Raw genomic sequence first — 19714 nt, 5'->3', positions numbered from 1 at the left:
TGACACTGTTTTGCAAGATGTCTCATTACGGTGTTTTCTTCTGTATCATTTTTTAGTTGTAATTCAGTTATTAGCCCAGGAAGGATAAATTTTTTAAAATTTTCATTTTAAAGAGTCTTAATTTACTTGCTATAGCAATATTAATTTGAAGATTTCCTCGGTTCCCTAATTCAGAAGCAGGACAGCCAAGTGGTAAAGGAGGCAACTTCTGGCATCATGTTTTTGTTCATTTTCTGTTGTTATAACAGAATACCACAGACTGGGTGATTTATAAGGAAAACAAGTTTATTTCCTGCAGTTCTGGGGACTGGGGAGTCCAAGAGCATGGCAGGCACCAGATCTGGTGAGGGCCTTCTTGCTGCATTGTAATGTGGTGGAGGGCGTCACGTGGTGAGAGGGTATTAGCATGCAGGTCAGCCACCAGTCCTGTCATGGGGGCCCCATGCTGATGGCCTTATCTAATCCTAATTATTTCCCAAAGGCCCCACCTCCAATCATCATATGAATTTTGTGATTAAGTTTCCAACACATAAAACTAACATGTGGGACACATTGGAGACACATTCATACCATAGTATATCACATTGCTCCTGTTTTTGAGTTCTGGCTTTTCTACTTACTGGCTGAGTCCCACTGGGCAATTATTTAATTTTTTCCCCTTCAAAGTTTTCTCTGCAAAATAAGGGTTACTAGAGTAATAACAGTAAAAACAGTAATTCGTGTTTATTGGGTACTTATGGTGTGTGTCAGGTATGGTGCCAGGTGCTTTCCCAACATTTACTTTCAGTCTCACCGCAGCCCTGAGAGGTGGATCCTGCTGTGCCTCCTGTGTTGTGATGCAGTGATGATAGTAAGAGTGACCATGCACTGAGCACTCACTGTGCACCAGGCTCTGCTATGTGCTGTCTTCATTCCTAGATTCAGAAACTGAGGCTTAGGGAGGGGAAATCACTTGCCCCATATCACGTGCTGCAGTATGCAGGGCCAGCATGGGGACCATGTTGTTAGACTCTAGAGACTTCTTACTGCCTGCTCCATGGCATGGTCACAGGAGTAAATGAATTAATTCTTGTAGAACACTTAACATAGGGGCTGGCACATAATAAAAGCTTAAACTGTAGCTATTGTAGCTATTGGTGAAGTCATACTCTTTCCTCCTAAAACGCATTTCTCCTTTGATACAGAAGCCCCACTCCTAATGTCATCAGTGAGCAGCTCGTATAGATCCTATACATGGCTATATGGCCATGGCCTGCTTCCATGTGACTTCACAAGTCCTACAGAGTACCCTCCCATCCACCTCCAGATGGTTCTCTGGTACCCACACCAGCACCCCCATGAAAAGGCTCCCTGGCCCTTCTTGGCTGGAGTTACTTGACAAAACAATGTGGACACATTGGGTAGAGGGAGACCAGGAGTACAGGCGTGTGTTCTAGGTTTTTTTTCTGACGGGTTGATCATATCACAATCTCTTGGATTGTAGGTGGGGTTGAGATTTGAGGGTAAGGGCATGTGGTAGGAAGAGTATATGTGAGTGGGGAGAGCCATGGTCTGTAGCGGGTCCCCATGGAGGCCTGGGAGCTACAAGAGAGGCCCTGTGCTCAAGAGAGATGGCCCAGCTTCAGGGTCTCACCTCAAATTCCACAGGGGCTAGTTGGTAACTGCCAACTGGTAGGTTCCTGGGTTGTAACTGCAGCAGGTTGGGTGGAGCCTGCGACAGACGAGAGCATGTGTCCGTGGAGCAGGCAGCAGCCATCCCCACTTCAGTGACTGCAAGCCCTTCACGTCCACCCACAAGTGAGTACCACCCTGTGGGAAATAGGCAGATGCTTTCAAAAGGCCTTCAGAGAAGAAGAGATGTGAACAGCCGGTATACAGGAGAGCTTTCCTCGTAAATGGAGCCTAAAGTGAGAAATCACACCAGTACTGGGGTTTAGGGAAGTAGGTGCTCTCGTGTATGTGATGAGAGTCTGTGGCAGTGTCTGTCAAAACTGAAAATGTGCACACCCTGTGACCTAGAATTTTCTGTTCTTGAAATTATCCTTTTAAAAATCTACCACAAGGACTGTTAGAAAAGCATATTTGCCACAGCATTGTTTGTAAAAGTGAGAAATGGGAAATGATCCAAGTGTTTATCAATAAGGCAGTGTTAGGCTGAGGCGGGAGGATGGCTTGAATCTAAGAGTTTGAGGTTGCAGTGAGCTGTGATCATGCCACTGTGCTCCATGCTCCAGCCTGGGCAACGGCACAAGACCCTGTCTCAAAAAAAGGCAATGCTTACATTTAGGACAGTTTATACTGAAATATTATGCATCATTAAAAAGAATAATGTAGATTTATGTGTGCTGATATGAAAAGATGTCCAACTTTTATAATGAGGAAAAAACTAAAATCATGTTATAGTCCATTTTTCTAAAAAACATTTGTACCTACAGTAAAAGAAAGTATGTATCATGTGTGTAAAATTCTAGTTCTTCATGAATTTAAAGCTTCACTAAAAATATTTGCCTGTGTCAGAATTTTTAAAGTTGAAAAATCAAGCTGAATTAATAAAAATCTAAATTATAGACGTAAAAGGCAATATAGCATTACATTTTTAAGCTTTCATAAAAAGTTTTACTAAATGTCTAGGTGAGAATAAATATATAATGATTTGAATAGCTAATTAACTGTTCTAAACAGATAAGCACTTGTTTTTGAAAATATCCTTTTAAGTGATTGTAAATGTATCTTTAAAATTTGCTAGTGTTGGCCGGGCGCCATGGCTCATGCCTGTAATCCCAGCACTTTGGGAGGCTGAGGTGGGCGGGTTGCCTGCGGTTGGGAGCTCGAGACCAGCCTGACCAGCATGGAGAAACCCCATCGCTACTAAAAGTAAAAAACTAGTCGGGCATGGTGGTGCATGCCTGTAATCCCAGCAACTGGGAGGCTGAGACAGGAGAAGCACTTGAACCCGGGAGGCAGAGGTACGGTGAGCCAAGATCACGCCATTGCTACTCCATCCTGGGCAACAAGAACGAGATTTCATCTCAAAAAAAAAAAAAAAATTGCTAGTGTTTTTTTCTTTATTTGCTGGCAAATTATTTCTTTATAAGTGTAAATATCACATCAAATATCCAGATGATAAAAAATGTCAAAATTTTAGATTCTACATTGATGAGTCTTTTACTGTAGTTAATCACTGGAGTTTTACTAAATTATGTACTGTGGAGGAAATTATTTTGCAATGAACCCCAGAGGTTTGGTCATTATTCAAAGTCCTCTTTCTCATTTGTACTTCAGCATTTTATGTGCTCAAACATAATAAGGAATCTACTGAACATAGCAAAATATTACAAGTGCACTGTTTGAACTCTCTAGGCCTGTTAGTTTTCTCTTTTGTCAAATCAGGAATCACAGTGTATATCATACGCAGCATCACTAAATAGATCTCATGACTCCTTTTAAGTGGTCTGCTTTCTGGAAATGATATCTATGTGCCTGCTGTCTGAGTTACTTGCTCTGTGCTGCTAAAGTGATGCCATATGTTATGGCCTGTAATATTTCAAAAATATATAAATGGGCAGAAGTGGATATTGGAGACTGATATGATTTGGCTCTGTCCCTACACAAATCTCATCTTGAATTATATAATCCCCAAGTGTCATGGGAGGGACCCAGTGGGAGGTAATTGAATCATGGGGCTGGTTACCCTCATGTTGTTCTCATGCTAGTGAGTTCTCACGAGATCTGATGGGTTTTATAAGGGGCTTTCCCCCCTTTTGCTTGGCACTTCTCCTGCCCGCTGCCATATGAAGAAGGATGTGTTTGCTTCCCCTTCTGCCATGATTGTAAGTTTCCTGAGACATCCTCAGCCATGCTGAACTGTGAGTCAAACCTCTTTCCTTTATAAATTACCCACTCTCAGGTATGTCTTTATTAGCAGCATGAGAATGGACGAATACAGAGGCGTCTCTGGAGGCATCACTAGACGTCACCTGGTTTGACTGCCTGCAGTGTATTTGGGTCTGGATTGAATCCCTGTAATTGTGTATGGGATCCAATTCAGATATTCAGCAAGAACCAAGTGTGTGGCAGGCATTGTGCTAGTGCTTAAAAATTTTGTTCCACCTTTCCCTAGCCAAGTCAGTGTTTTCACACTCATTGTACAGTCAAGAAAATTCAGAAGAGGAGTTAGGTTGCCATAGTCACATATCAAATAGTAGAGGCAGGTTTTGAGTTCAAGTCTGAGAGATTCTGAAGCCCATACTCTTTATTCTTCTTAATTTTGTGGAACAAAGATGGTCTTGTATATGATGCTGATTATGGGAGAACCATAAAGAAATTAAAACTTTCTTTAATTTTTGGATTGAATTTTTAAATACTTTAAAAATATTTATGTAAATCAGTGATAGATACTTTGCAGGTAAAATTATGCAATCTCTCTCTGCATTTTTTTTCTCTTAAAGCAAACTTGTGTAATTGTGATGTGCTTTTTTTTTTTTTTTTTTTTTTGTAATTTTCATAGGAAGTGACCAAGTTCACTCCTGGATGCTAGCTACAAGCCAAGCCTTAGACACTGTCTGGAGAATGGCAAAAGGCTTTGTGATGTTGGCAGTTTCATTTCTGGTGGCTGCCATCTGCTACTTCCGGAGGCTACATTTATATTCAGGGCACAAGCTGAAATGGTAGGTCACTGTATCATCCTTAAATTTCAAATATATCTTTACTATTCAAAGCAGAATTCTGATATTATTGTTCCCTTTTATCTTTCAGGTGGATTGGATATCTGCAGAGAAAATTCAAAAGTAAATATTTTCATTCATTTATTTCTTTATTTTTAAGGTGCAGAGAGGGTTCAAGAAGGGAGAAGAAAGGGAAAATTAACAGCTTTTTATTTTTTATTTGGTCCAGGGAACCTCAGTGTGGAGGCAGAGGTTGATTTACTCAGTTATTGTGCAAGAGAATGGAAAGGAGAGACACCCCGTAACAAGCTGATGAGGAAGGTGTGTCTGTTTTTAGAGGGTATGGGAGAAATAGAATTTGTCTGTCAAAATCAGGAAACAAACATTCCCTTCTGCTTTACTAAATCCAGAGATCCATTAGTACCAAAATGTGAGTCAAGTAACAAATGTGGCTCTAACTCAAAAGCCAAATGGCTGTTAGACCTTGGCTTTGGGCTTTTACCTGGAGCTCGTGCCCTCAAGGGCTCAGGTCGATGAGGTCTGTAATTCCAGGAAACTCAGGCATTGTGCCTTTTCAGCACCCTCCTGGCCAGGCCTATTAAACATCCGCATGTGCAGTGGAGACTGTCTTTGAAAAGATCAGGCACCCTGATGTAAAATATTTTGAGGATTTTTAGAATTTTTATTGGACCAATCTTGGTAAATATCCCCAGCAGTGCTGCCCAATCTTGCCACTAGCAAAAGCAAAAAAGGGTGGAGGGAGTACATATAAAGTACTTAGCATGGTCCTAAAAGTATACAGAGTTTTTCACTGTGATTAGGTCGCATCCCTTATCTGCCCAAGGTGACCTTCCCTGGCTCTGCTTCCAGGATTTATCATCTAAAATACACCTGTACAAATGAGAGTCACTTTAAAATTACATGCGGTCATATTCGTAATTTATCATTGTTTCTGTTGTCCACTTTAGTTGGGAGGAACACCTCACTGAAAATACAGTGAATTCACTTTATTTTCTTGTCCAGTGGAATTAATAAACAACTTTCTCTTTTTATTTTATTAGGCTTATGAGGAGCTATTTTGGCGGCATCACATTAAATGTGTTCGACAAGTAAGGAGAGATAACTATGATGCTCTCAGATCAGTGTTATTTCAGATATTCAGCCAGGGTATCTCTTTTCCATCATGGATGAAAGAAAAGGACATTGTTAAGGTATGTCTTCCCCCTGGAAATGTGGGAAATGTCATGTTGACAATAACTGCAACTCAGGCTCCTAGTCTTTGGGGGCTTTGTACTCAGATGACCATGAGATTGAAGAGATTTTTTTGTTTTTTTGAGACAAGATCTCACTGTCACCCAGGATTGAGTGCAGTGGGGTGATCATGGCTCAATGCAGCCTTGACCTTCTGGGCTCAAGTGATTCTCCTATCTCAGCCTCCTGAGTAGCTGGGACCACAGATGCATGCCACCACGCCCATGTAATTTCTGTATTTTTTTGTAGAGACAGGGTTTTCCGTGTTGCCCAGGCTGGTCTTGAACTTCTGGGCTCAAGCAATCTGTCCACTTCCTCCTCCTAGAGTGCTGGGATTATAGGTGTGAGCCATCATGTCTGGCCAGAGGAATTTTAAGAGGCCATTTAATCCAGTCCTCTGTCTCTCATGTCAGTTGCAAATAAACCATCTCAGAAGATAGTCATTATCTGTGTTTATTTTTAATGCCACCATCTTTTCTTGAGGGGCATCTGTTCTTTTATAAGGAAGGTGATCAAGCAAAGTTCACTTTTTTACTCTATAGTTAATGAGAGTTTTAATAAATGCATAGTTTGTGACCACCCCAAAGATTCTCTTGTATACTTTGGTAGTCCATCCTCCTCCTACTGCAGCCCCTGGAAACCACTGATCTATTTTCTGTCCCTATAGTTTTGCTTTTTCCAGAATGTCATATAAATGGAATCATTCAGTATGTAGCTTTTTGAATCTGGTTTCTTTCACTTAGCATAATGCATGTCCAATTGAATGTGTCTGTGAATTTGTTTTTCATCCTTTTTTATTGTTGAGTGGTATTCCTTTACATGAATGTACTACAGTTTGTTTATCCATTCACCAGTTGAAGGACATCTGGATTGTTTTTAGTTTGGGGCAACTATAAATAAAGTGGTTATAAATAGTCTCATACAGGATTTTGTATGAACAATAGGTTTCATATTGAGGGGGTAAGTAGCTAGGAGTGAGACTGCCTGCTTGTATGCTAGGTGCGTGTTTAACTTCATAAGAAACTGCCAAGCTGCGTTCCAAAGGGGCCCAGCCATTTTGTATTCCCACCAACAATATATAAGCAATGTTTCAGTTGTTCCACATTCTCACCAGCACTTGATATTGTCAGGTTTTTGTTTTTAGCCATTCTAATAGTTGTGAATTGGTATCATTGTGCTTTTAGTGTGCATTCCCCAATGAGTAATGATGTTGAGCATTTTTCACGTGCTTATTTGTCATCCCTGTTATCTTCTTGGAGAAATGGCTATTCAAATCTTTTGCTCATTTTTTATGTTTTTTTTAAATTATTGAGTCTTGAGAGTTCTTTATTCTGAATACAGTGCTTTGTCAGATATATGATTTACAGATATTTTCTCCAGTCTGTGGCTTCTGATTTTCTTAACAATGTAAGGCAGTGCATTCTTGATAAGTAACCTGAGTTTTTATTTTAAATGCAGTATGTCTAATATAGGAACTACATTTAAGGATAGAGGTGCAAAGAAATATAAAATATGTGTGTGTGTATGTGTGTGTGTGTTCAATTTTCTTAATATCTTTTATTTAAACTTGTTTCTATTAGTTCCATTTCATCTAGCAAATGCTTGTCAAATATATGCAATGTGCTAGCCCGGTTGCTAATTGCTGAGGACAAAGATATAAAAATACAACAGAGGCCAGGAGCCGTGGCTTATGCCTGTAATCCCAGCACTTTGGGAGGCCAAGTTGGGAGTATCTCTGGAGGCCAGTAGTTTAAGACCAGCCTGGGCAACAGAGCAAGACTCCATCTTGCCAAAAAATAAAAAAATGTAGCCAGACATGGTGGTCATGCCTATGGTCATAGTTACTTGGGAGACTATGACGGGAGGATTGCTTGACCCTAGGAGTTTAAGGTTACACTGAGCTATGATTGCACCACTGTACTCCAGCCTGGGTGATAGAGTGTGTATTAGTCTGTTTCTATGCTGCTGATAAAGACAATCAAGATGATATTTGGGTGGGGACATGGCCAAACCATATTATTCCACCCCGGCCACTCCCAAATCTCACATCTTCACATTTCAAAACCAATCATGCCTTCCCAGCGGTCCCCCAAAGTCTTAACTCATTTCAGCATTAACTCAAAAGTTCACAATACAAAGTCTCATCCAAAACAAGGCAAGTCCCTTCTACCTATGAGCCTGTAATCAAAAGCAGTTTAGTTACTATCTAGATGCAGTGGGGATACTGGGTAAATACAGCCATTCCAAATGGGAGAAATTGGCCTAAACAAAGGGACTACAGGCCATGCAAGTCCAAAATCCAGCAGGGCAGTCAAATCTTAAAGCTCCAAAATGATCTCCTTTGATTCTGTCTCATATCCAGGTCACACTGATGCAAGAGGTGGGTTCCCATGGTCTTGGGCAGCTCCGCCCCTGTGGCTTTGCAGGGTACAGCCTCCCTCCTGGCTGCGTTCACAGGCTAGTGTCAAGTGCCTGTGGCTTTCCCAGGTGCATGGTGCAAGGTGTTGGTGGATCTACCATTCTGGGGTCTGGGGAACGGTGGCCCTCTTCTCACAGCTCCACGAGGCAGCACCCCAGTGGGGATGGGGTCTCAGTGTGGGGGCTCCCACCCCACATTTCCCTTTCACGCTGCCGTAGCAGAGGTTCTCCATGAGTGCCCTGCCCCTGCAGCAAACTTCTGCCTGGACATCAAGGCATTTCTATATATCCTCTGAAACCTGGGTGGAGGTTCCCAACCCTCAGTTCTTGATTTCTGTGTACCCACAGGCCCAACACCACATGGAAGCTGTTAAGGCTTGGGGCTTGCACCCTCTGAAGGCATGGCCCTAGCTATACCTTGCTTGGCCCCTTTTAGTCATGGCTGGAGTGGCTGGGATGCAGAGCACCAAGTCCCCAGACTGTACACAGCAGAGGGACCCTGGGCCTGGCCCATGGAACTGCTTTTTGCTCCTAGGTCTCTGGGCCTGTAATGGGGCGGGTGGGGGGCGGGGGTGCGGGTGCTGCTGTAAAGCTTTCTGACATGTCCTGGAGACATTTTCCTCATTGTCTTGGTGATTAACATTTGGCTTCTCATTAGTTACGCAAATATCTGCAGCCAGCTTGTATTTCTCCTCAGAAAATGAGATTTTCTTTCCTATAGCATTGTGAGGCTGCACATTTTCTGAACTTTTACGCTCTGTTTCTCTTTCAAAACTGAATGCCTTTAACAGCATCCAAGTCACTTCTGAATGCTTTGCTGCTTAGAAATTTCTTTCACCAGATACTCTAAATCATCTCTCTCAAGTTCAGAGTTCCGTAAATCTCTAGGGCAGGGGCAAAATGCCACCAGTCTCTTCGTTAAAACATAGCAAGAGTCATCTTTGCTCCAGTTTCCAAGTTCCTCATCTCCACCTGAGACTACCTCAGCCTGGATTTCATTATCCATATCATTATCAGCATTTTGGTCAAAGCCATTCAACAAGTCTCTAGGGAGTTCCAAATTTTTCCACGTTTTCCTGTCCTCTTCTGAGCACTCCAAATTGTTCAACCTCTGCTTGTTACCCAATTCCAAAGTCGCTTTCACGTTTTCGGGTATCTTTTCAGCAGCACCCCAGTCCTGGTACCAGTTTACTGTATTAGTCTGTTTTCACACTGCTGATAAAGACATAACTGAGACTGAGCAATTTACAAAAGAAAGAGGTTTAACTGGACTTAGGGACAGTTCTATGTGGCTGGGGAAGCCTCACAATCATGGCGGAAGTCAGAGGAGCAAGTCACATTTTATGTGGTTGGTGGCAGGCAAAAAGAGAGAGCCTGTGCATGGGAACGCTTCTTTTTAAAACCATCAGATCTTGTGAGACTTATTGACTATCATGAGACCAGCACAGGAAAAAGACTTGCCCCCACGATTCAGTTACCTCCCACCAGGTCCCTCCCACAACACATGGGAATTCAAGATGAGATTTGGGTGGGGACACAATCAAACCATATTAAGTGAGACCTTGTCTTTAAAAAAGAAAACAAAACAAAACAACCACAACGGAGGTTCCAAGGCTCAGCAAACTGAGTAGGATGGGAAAATGTATTGGATACCTATGATGGATTAGGCTCTTACATACACCATAATCTTATTTAATCCTAACAAGAGTCCTATAAAATGCACAGTATTATTGGTATGTTACAATGGAGGATGAGGCTAAGAAGTTAAGTAATCCATGCCGGTTAAGTAATCTCTCAGCTGGTGAGTGACAGCCAGGTGTGAGCCACAGAGTGCATCATTCTAAAATCCACCTGTTCCCTGATGTAATATACTGCCCTAACATCATTTGGTTAAAAATAATTTCTAAAGGGCTACATATAGTAAATTTGGTAACTATTTTAACAAAAAAGATTGTTTCTATGGACACAATTCTATGTTTTCATCACTTGTGAAATTGTAAGAATATGATGTAAAAATAACCTAAGGCACAAATCTAAAAGAAGGCAATATACTTAACTGTTGCTATAGTCTTTTAAAATAAAGATTGCTAAATGAGGTAAGTTTGGGCCGGGTGCTGTGGCTCACACCTGTAATCCCAGCACTTTGGGAGTCCAAGGCGGGCAGATTGCTTGAGGTCAGGAGTTCGAGACCAGCCTGACCAACATGGTGCAACCCTGTCTCTACTAAAAATACAAAAAATTAGCTGGGCGTGGTGGCTCATGCCTGTAGTCCTAGCTACTCAGGAGGCTGAGGCAGCAGAAACGCTTGGACCTGGGAGGTGGAGGTTGCAGTAAGCCGAGATCACGCCACTGCACTCCAGCCTGGGCAACAGAGTGAGATTCCATCTCGAAAAAAAAAAAGATAAGGTTGTGTGCTGTGCTATACAGCAAATTGTGTGTAATAAACGTTCATATGCTAATCATAGTTGGCATCTACTTCCTTTTCAAGCTTCCTGAAAAACTGCTGTTTTCACAAGGTTGTAATTGGATTCAGCAATACAGTTTTGGTCCTGAGAAGTATACAGGCTCGAATGTGTTTGGAAAACTACGGAAATATGTGGAATTATTGAAAACACAGGTAAGTGTTTGCGGGGGAAATAAAAAGACTAGGAATAAAAGCACATATCCCAGATAGAGCCAGTTTTCTCTGATGTCAGGGACATTGCTTCATGTTAGGAAAGTAAGAAGTGCAAGCAGAAATGCTTCTAGTAACTGATGATTTCCCTCCTTAATCTTCCTTCTCCTTCAAGAAGTGAATGAGAGCAACATTGTTCTACACGATAATTAGGCCCTATAGGGTCGGGAGCTTCTATGGGCCGGCCTGCAAACCTTACCAATCATGTATCTTTGTTTCCCCAGAAACATGTGGTGCAAGTTCCAGGCAAGGTGCTCAGAAATGCTCTCCTGGAATGCACCCCATTCATAACTTGGTAATGGCACAGATGTAATAATTTGACTAAGACTTCTTCCTGTCTTTCAATAATGACACAGATTTTGGATGATCGAAATGAATCCTGAGCCTACCACTAGCTGGGTTGCCTTGGGAAATAACCTTTCTGGTCCATAGTTTTCTTATGTATTAAAGAGAAACATCAATGGTGTATATCCTGTACCATTATTGTGAGGATTCAATGACGTAATACACAGAGAGCTTTAAACTGTGCAGAATACACAGTGAATGTTAAAGCACGCTAGCACTATTCTGTGGAATATCCTTTGTGTAACCCATCCGTCCTAAGCAGTTTTGGAAAACTGACTTGCTTTGTATTTAACTAGTAGGTGATACTTTTTGAAAAAAATATTTTATCTAAACTAATTTCTTATTGTAAACGTTTTATGGTCAGCTTAGGCTTCTATAACAAAATACCATAAATTGGGTGGCTTAACCCATAAAGATTGATTTTTCACAGTTCTGGAGATTGGAAGTCAGAGATCAGGGTGCCAGCACAGTGGGGTTTTTGGTGAGAGCCCTCTTCCTGTTTTATAGACAGCTGTCTTCTTGGTGTGTCTTCACATAGTGGAAGGAGGACTAGCTAGCTCTTTGGCCTCTTCTTATAAGAGTACCAGGTCCATTCATGAGGGCTCCACCGTCAGGACCTAATCACCTCCCAAAGGACACACCCTCTAATACCATCACCTTGGGATTAGGGTTTCAACATAGGAAGTTGGGGGAGACATGTTCAGTCTACTGCAGTATACTTTTATGGTTAAAAAAAATCAAACAGTGCCGAAAGGTATAAAGTGAAGAGTTAAAGTTCCACTTTTTTCTATTAATCTTTGCTTTATTTTATAAATACATTAAAAGTTATGGAATGGTATATGTCTTCACCTTTATCCTTCTGAATTTCACTTTTACATCTGTTTTTAGTGGACTGAATTTAATGGAATTAGAGATTATCACAAGAGAGGAAGTATGTGCAACACCCTTTTTTCAGATGCCATTCTGGAATATAAACTTTATGAAGCTTTAAAGTTCATCATGCTGTATCAAGTCACTGAAGTTTATGAACAAATGAAGACTAAAAAGGTCATTCCCAGTCTTTTTAGACTCCTGTTTTCCAGGGAGACATCCTCTGATCCTTTGAGCTTCATGATGAATCACCTGAATTCTGTAGGCGACACATGTGGACTAGAGCAGGTAACCGGGGAGGAAGAACTGCTTGTATTTGATTAAGGTTGCTGTGGCACTATTTGAACACAGAGGTGTCTGGGGTTGACTTTTCAGTGGTGATATAAGCAATTGCACAGAGGTGGTTGATTGATATTATTGCCCCTCAAATGAGGAAAAGAAGACTAATAAATGCATTATTCTGTGCTGGCTGCTTTGTGTCTCCTCAGACCTCTAGCCAGAGAGCACCAATTCTGGGGGCCTTTCTCACCTCTCACGCTGCTTCTCAGATGCCAACAGGTTCTCTTACATAGACGTTCACCAGGAAAAAGTCCAGCTGGAAAATGAGATAATTTTGGGAAAGCATTTGGTTACCTATTGCAGATAAATAGAAATTAATTGAAACTTTCTAAAGCCAGAAAATGCTTTTATCCCTCTAGAAAAGAGTTTCTTTTTTGTTTTGCTTTCCTAGAGGGCGAACAAAATTATCTGACATTTTTAAACAAATGGATATAAAATGATATAAAACTGATTGAATGATATAAAACTGATTGGAAAATAATGTAGTTTTTATCATGAGTGTTCTTTTATTTTTTCACTAATTTTTTTTCAAGTAGCTTTTTCCTGTGATTTTTACATGCTAGTCTACAGAGTTGTTCCTATGCTCGTCCCCTTCCTTCCACACAATGAGCATTTGTTCTGAACTCTGTGCCCACTCAGTGGTGTATGGGTGGGTCTGTCAACAAGCAGATTATTTCATAAACTGCAGAGCAACACTTCCCCCCACCGTGGTGGGAGGCAGGAATTTGCAAGTGTGTATCTGTGACCTGTCTTTCATCTCATCCACAGATTGATATGTTTATACTTGGATACTCCCTTGAAGTAAAGATAAAAGTGTTCAGACTGTTCAAGTTTAACTCCAGAGACTTTGAAGTCTGCTACCCAGAGGAGCCTCTCAGGGACTGGCCGGAGATCTCCCTGCTGACCGAGAACGACCGCCACTACCACATTCCAGTCTTTTAAGTCCGCTGGGGGCCGGACAGCAGTGCTTACTGGTGACGGTGGTCACAGTTGCAATAAAGTCTCTCTCTGAAACCAGAGCTAGCATTTCAGCATGGAAGGAATTAGGACCTTTTCTTCAGGATTACAGGTACACTGGATGCAGCCATGCATGGATGGTTTTTCTTTATTTTTCAGTGATTTCCTCTGAAGCAGCTGCACTGATACATTTGGGAGTTGGTGGCTTGACTTTGTCCATAAGGGGCGTGGCCACTTCACATGATGGCGGGCCTTTAAGAGCACAAAGAAGTTTAATATGGACAACAACAGGAAAAAGCAAGAAGAAAACAAGTAGGGAAAAACAGCTAACCTGGAGAGAAAGAATTTCTTTAACCTTTATGTTCTTCATTAAAAATCTTATCTTGGACTGATTTGGGGGATTTTTAGAAACATGGCCTTATTTTATATAAGTATTACCTTCCCAGGAATCTTTGTTGTATATTAATTTTTGATAACCATTTGATTAACTTTAAAATTAAGTATATGTATGTATATATACATATGTATGTTTATATACACACATGTATCTGTGTATAGTTTTATATATACATATATACACATAGACATACAGAGAACCACTACTTTGTAATACTGTACAGTTTGTTTTATATCTCTTTACTTTTTTTGTTACTATTTTATCTGGCCAGCTTAATAGTTTTATTTAGATTTTTAAAAATTCTGTAGATTAAAGCAAATGACAGTTATTGAACTATCACAAAAATATTAAACTGTGGTACATTTAATGTGTATTTAATGTGTGGAATCTCATTATGGTAGGCAGAATAATGCCCTATGCTCCCCAAAGATGTCTGTGTCTGAATCCTCAGAGCCGTAAAGGGCTAAATGGGTTAAATGGGAAAGGAGAATTAAGGTTGCAGGTGGAACTGAGATGCTAATCCACTGATGCTGAAATAGGGAGATTTTTCTGGATTCTCCAGGTGGACGCAGTGTAATCAGAATGGTTCTTAAAAGTGGAAGAGGGAATTGGAAGACTGTCAGAGTCAGAGGGGAATGTGAAATATGGAAGAACGGTTAGAGAGAGATGCACCATTGCTGGCTTTGAAGATGGAGGAAGGGGCCATAAGCCAGGGAGTTGTAGGCAGCCTGTAGAATTGAGACTGGAAAGGAAACAGAAACTTCCCCATAGCCTCCAGAAGGAACACAGCCCTGCCAACACCTTGATTTTAGCCCAGTGAAGCCTGTGTTGGACCTCTAATCTGCAGAACTGTAAGATAATAGATTTGTGTTTAAGCCACTAAGTTTGTGGTAATGTATTGTAGCAACATAAAACTAGTATTCTCAGGCTAGTTTTTGGTCGTCTTTATTTTGGAAATACTTTTCTAGTTTAATTTGATAGTTTTTTTTTTGGAGGTACTTTGCTAGTCTGTTTTGAGTTTCAGTACATAAGAATAATTTTTAAAATCTTGCTAATTATATATTACTTCAAAGTCACAAATCCCTTTCTAAGAATGACTTACTTCACGAGATATTTAGCACTAACATTTTCGCAGATGTTCATATTATTTCTGCAATAAATTAAAAGGGAGTGTGTCAAATGCTGTCATGTCTGAAATTAACATTCATATTCTTTTGCAATGGGGATGATCAGTCATGTGTACTACATGAACCATGTCTGATGGTAGCTTGTTCCCGCTGTCATTTTGTTTTCTGGTTGAAGATTAATGAGCTCAGCCACACAAACAAGAGTTCTTCATTGACCTCTACAGTCCCTGCCTGTTTGGAAACATCTATGGTTTTGTATAACCCCTGTCATTTAACTGACAGTGTTAGAAGATATCCCCCTGATGTGTTACTGTAACCAAGAAAGCATGAACGTTACCCTTTCTGGTGACAGCCTGCCATGGGCTGCTGTGGCTGATACTTATAGAATTGTTGCTCCAAAATTTTGGCTCCACTTGAGCTGTCCAGAAGTGTACCTGACATTTGTGTATTACCACTCACCTTGGATCTCCTTACCAATGTAATTATTTCCACATCAATCCAGGACTGAAAGGAAAAATTTTTTCACCAGGATTGGCAGCCTGTAGCTCTGTGACCTCAGTCAACCCATCATGTTGTGTTGTGGGCGGGGGGCAAGAATTCTTTAGAGAACCAAGTTGCGAAAAAGATTTCAGTCCAGTGAAAGTAAAAAGTAAGAAGACATTTAGATAGTTGCTATATTTTGGGAAGATGTCAAAACAGGTTTTTAGGGAGGAGGTATGAGGTGTTGTGTTGTTTTGTTTGTTTTTATTCAGTTGTATAATGAATATAACAAATTAAGTAGCCAGAAGGAGCTGCATATAAATTAGCACCACTTTTAAATGTCAACAATAAATTTGAGGTGAGCTTCCTGTGTGATGCCAACATTTAAATGTCTTTCTAACCGTATATGTTTTAAATGGTGAGAGAACTGTAGCAGGAATGGAAACATAGTGCCCTCGTCGTTTTTTGATTTTAGGATAAGTTTCTCTCTCAAATTTTGGCCTTACGTGTCCATACTGAGGGGTTGTATGAATATTAGTACAAGGCTGACTTTTACTGTGGTAAAATACACATAACATATAGTTTATATTTTAACAATTTTTTTTTTTTTTTGAGACGGAGTTTCACTCTTTTTGCTCAGGCTGGAGCGCAGTGGCACAATCTTGGCTCACTGCAACCTCTACCTCCCGGGTTCAAGCGATTCTCCTGCCTCAGCCTCCCGAGTAGCCGGGATTACAGGTGCCCACCACTACGCTCGACTAATTTTTTGTGTTTTTAGTAGAAACGGGGTTTCACCATTTAGCCAGGCTGATCTGAACTCCTGACCTTGGGCGATCCGCCCGCCTCGGCGTCCCAAAGTGCTGGGATTACGGGCGTGAGCCACTGCGCCCGGCCTTAACAATTTTTAAGTGACAGTGACATTAAGCATATTCACATTGTTGTGCAACCCTCACCACCATCCACCCTCAGAACATTTTAAAATCTCCAAGACTGACTTTTTTTCAAAGCAGGCAACTTTAATTCCCTACCTGGTATCTGGATTCCTTTTCCTTTTCATGCTGTCTTTTCATCATACTTCTTCTAATCTGAGTATTTCCTCTGGGCTTAAAAGAGCCTCAGTGGAGAAGTACAACCTAAGAGGGAGTCAGGAGGAGAGAGTTAGGTTAGTTAGTACAACCTAAGAGGGAGTTAAATGGATCAGGAAAATCGTGTTTTATCTCCAAAGTAAAATGGTAACTATGGGTGGCTTCTGGGCTCAATTTAGAATATTATCATTGAAAAGTCCCCAAGAAACTATTAATTCAGAGCCACCCTGGTGACTTGAATTTCTTGAATGTCTTCATGATCTTGAACCAAAGTCATTTCCACCCAAGGGAGAGTCAGGTGAAAGTCCCCAGGGCCCTCTCTAGGGGACCGGAGACCTCCAGACTAAGCTGGTGGAGGATGGGCTCAACCTCCATGAGAGAAGAGCAGTCCGGATCAGGGGGCATTAACGTTAATTTTCCCAGGACTTTTCTGCAAATGGGTATTGGATGGAAATATTTGTTCTCAATCAGATGAGTTTCTCCTATTTTAGTGAGACCAAAGAAAGACAATTTTAATTCTGTCCAAGCTGACTTTTTTGAATGCTCTGGAAATGTTGGAATTCCACATCAAAGTACGTAACTGTTTTAAACTGATAACTAACCCAATATGTGAAAATATATGCAAGCATGAATAAAGGGTTGACTAATTCCAGAATTAGCAATAATTTTCTCTTAAATAGCAAATTTCTAAAGCTGTATGATTCTGTTTGCAAGAATGTTTTTCACACTGCTTAATAAGACCAGTTAATGTGTAAAACAGAAAAAAGTATATATATATCATATGTCTTTTCATGGATCTGAAACTTTAACTGTCTATAGGGTTGCTTGTCATAGTTGAACATTATTTAATTAACTTATTGACTATATATGGGTATACTTTTCTCTATAGCCATTCACTTTTTAAAAGTTTTAATTATTTAATTGACAAATTAGCTATTCATTTTCCTTCAAATCCTGTTTTTATCACAATGTCCATTTTACAGCTAGACACAAAATTTAGTGGGTCCAAATTGTTCAATCACTTCTATGTTATTTGTTCAGAATAGTGGATCTTTGCTTAATTCACTTTTGTTTTAATCCCATCATATTCCTTTAGGCCAAGAAAATGAAAGCTCATTTGGATTATATTTATGCTTAATATCAACATGGTTTATAAGTGGACAGAAAAACACTCACTCACGTATTCAGCCACCTATGGTCTGGAGTGCTCTGTAGAACAGCCCGAAGTGTACACCATGTCTCTGCACTTGAAGCTCATGGAATGTGTTGGAGGAGACTCAAGCTCCATGTGGGAACAGTGTGGCCCAAGAGCCAGCATGGAGGAGGGCTGTGTGAGCAGACTGCTATAGAATGCTAAAGTTATAATCCTAGCTGGTGTCTCGTTCTGTTTAAAAAAATCAAATTTCTGTATGTAATTGACGTATTGGTCCTTATAGTCAGTACCATCAGGTCTTAGATTGTTAAGTCATTTTGCTGCCACCAGACCAGTGAGAGTCACTCACTTATTTGTAATGATTCTTGGGAAGTTTAGTCAAGAGAATATCCTTGAATAAAGAAGTACATGTTTTAAGTATTTTCATCGTAGTCTAGATGGGCTGTAAAACCCATTTCCACACGAGTATAAATTTAAAACAGAAACATCAAGGTGTCAGCAATCATGATTTTGTTTTGCTTGTTCCACAAGTTTGAAAAGGTGCATGAGGCACCAATCAGTGACACTGGAATGCTTTAAGGATGGTTTGTGACTTTACCCCATTGTGCCTTATCATTTGTCAGCAAACTTACTGGGCCAAACACAAATGGCTGAGACACTCCTGGCCCCATTTCTTGTCATCGCTGCCATTCCCAAAGACAGACTCTGGGAAACAACTTGGGAACTGCTTCAAGTCCATGCCAGGTCATGGCTTCGTCCGCCTCCCAGCATGTACCTGGACTTCCTTTGGGTGCTGACTTTTCTGCTGGACTAAGAGATTCATGGAAAGAACCCCAGGGCAAGGTGAGGAGAAGCAGCTGGTACAGACTGATGACGAAGGAGAGGACCAGAAAAGCTGCTTGGGTGTGGTGGAAGTTTCAGTGTAATGTGATTCCTAGTAGGCACATCTGTGACTCCCTTAAATAAAAAGGGCCAGAGATGAGGGGACGCCTGGTGAAAATGTTGTTTGTTGTAACATCTTGGTATCATTGTGGGTAAGTAGAACAAATATTTACATCTGTTATGAAAAGCTACCTTTAGCCGTAGATAAACATTAAAAGGAAGACTCAGCCCCAGAGTATATTTGATCTATGGTTAACTCATCTATCAGCAAATGGTTAAGTAAGTAAAATTAATTTTTCCATTTGGTGTGTATTTCACAGGGTAACAATGAAGTGCTCCAATCTGCTTGTGAGACCAGTTAGATTAGTAGTTGCAGTTGAGACCATTCCTCCTGTATGTCTTTACAAGCAAATTGAAACGACGTGCTCTTCTTTGTACTATACAGAAGGACACACCACAGATCCTCTTTTTAAAGCAGGTAATAAAGTAGCTTTTTCCTTTTGAAACATCATTGTAAAACAGTGCTTTTTAAACTATCCATGGTAAAGGATGAGTTTTAAAAATTCTAATCCTTTGCAGATTGGTAGTTTTATAAATACGATAAAAATATAGCACCAAGATTAGATTGTTATAAAAGTTTCTAAACACTTTCAATTTCTGTACTTAATCTTGCAGTGTGGTAATAAAGACTTCTACACTTTAGTAGCACTAAAATACGAGTTTCAGGCAAGATTCAACAGATTCTGTTATTTGGTGGCTGAGATTTTGCCTAGAGCAGGAGGGCAGTGATTTTGGGTTTTCGCTATTACTGTTCCAACTAGGGCCACCATGTGGGCTTCTGCACACGCATCTTGCTTAGTGGTCCTTGACTGAGGAGGTGAATGAAGCTGAGATCTTCTCTCCAAGCCATGGAGGGCTTGAGGTATCAACTGCCCCAAGGGAAGGACTGTCTTTTTCTACCAATAAGGCTCAGCCTACTGGCCAAGCCCTGCGCCAGTGGGGATGCCTTTTCCTGATTTGCATAAAGGGCTGTATTGGCAGGAGGTCCCTGGATCAGCCAGATAGTCCCACT

At 40.7% G+C, this 19714-nt stretch overlaps 1 protein-coding gene across 2 annotated transcripts in view; it reads left to right on the top strand.

Moving 5' to 3' along the window:
* Positions 1–15956, top strand: part of OTULINL (OTU deubiquitinase with linear linkage specificity like) — a 34144-nt gene extending 18188 nt beyond the window's left edge. The window contains exons 2-8 of one of the 2 annotated variants that reach the window (XM_004059027.5): positions 4508–4667; positions 4756–4787; positions 4894–4985; positions 5726–5875; positions 10822–10950; positions 12241–12510; positions 13330–15956. In XM_004059027.5, the coding sequence (XP_004059075.1) occupies positions 4508–4667; positions 4756–4787; positions 4894–4985; positions 5726–5875; positions 10822–10950; positions 12241–12510; positions 13330–13503 (1007 nt within the window). In that variant the 3' untranslated portion in view covers positions 13504–15956. The remainder of the gene's footprint in view (positions 1–4507; positions 4668–4755; positions 4788–4893; positions 4986–5725; positions 5876–10821; positions 10951–12240; positions 12511–13329) is intronic. The other variant, XM_055367584.2, reaches the window with a different exon arrangement.
* The last annotated feature ends 3758 nt before the right edge of the window (positions 15957–19714 follow it).

This window comes from Gorilla gorilla, chromosome 19, assembly GCF_029281585.2.
Source record: "Gorilla gorilla gorilla isolate KB3781 chromosome 19, NHGRI_mGorGor1-v2.1_pri, whole genome shotgun sequence".
Classification (NCBI taxonomy): Eukaryota; Metazoa; Chordata; class Mammalia; order Primates; family Hominidae; genus Gorilla; species Gorilla gorilla.
This window is presented reverse-complemented; position numbering and strand designations above follow the sequence as displayed.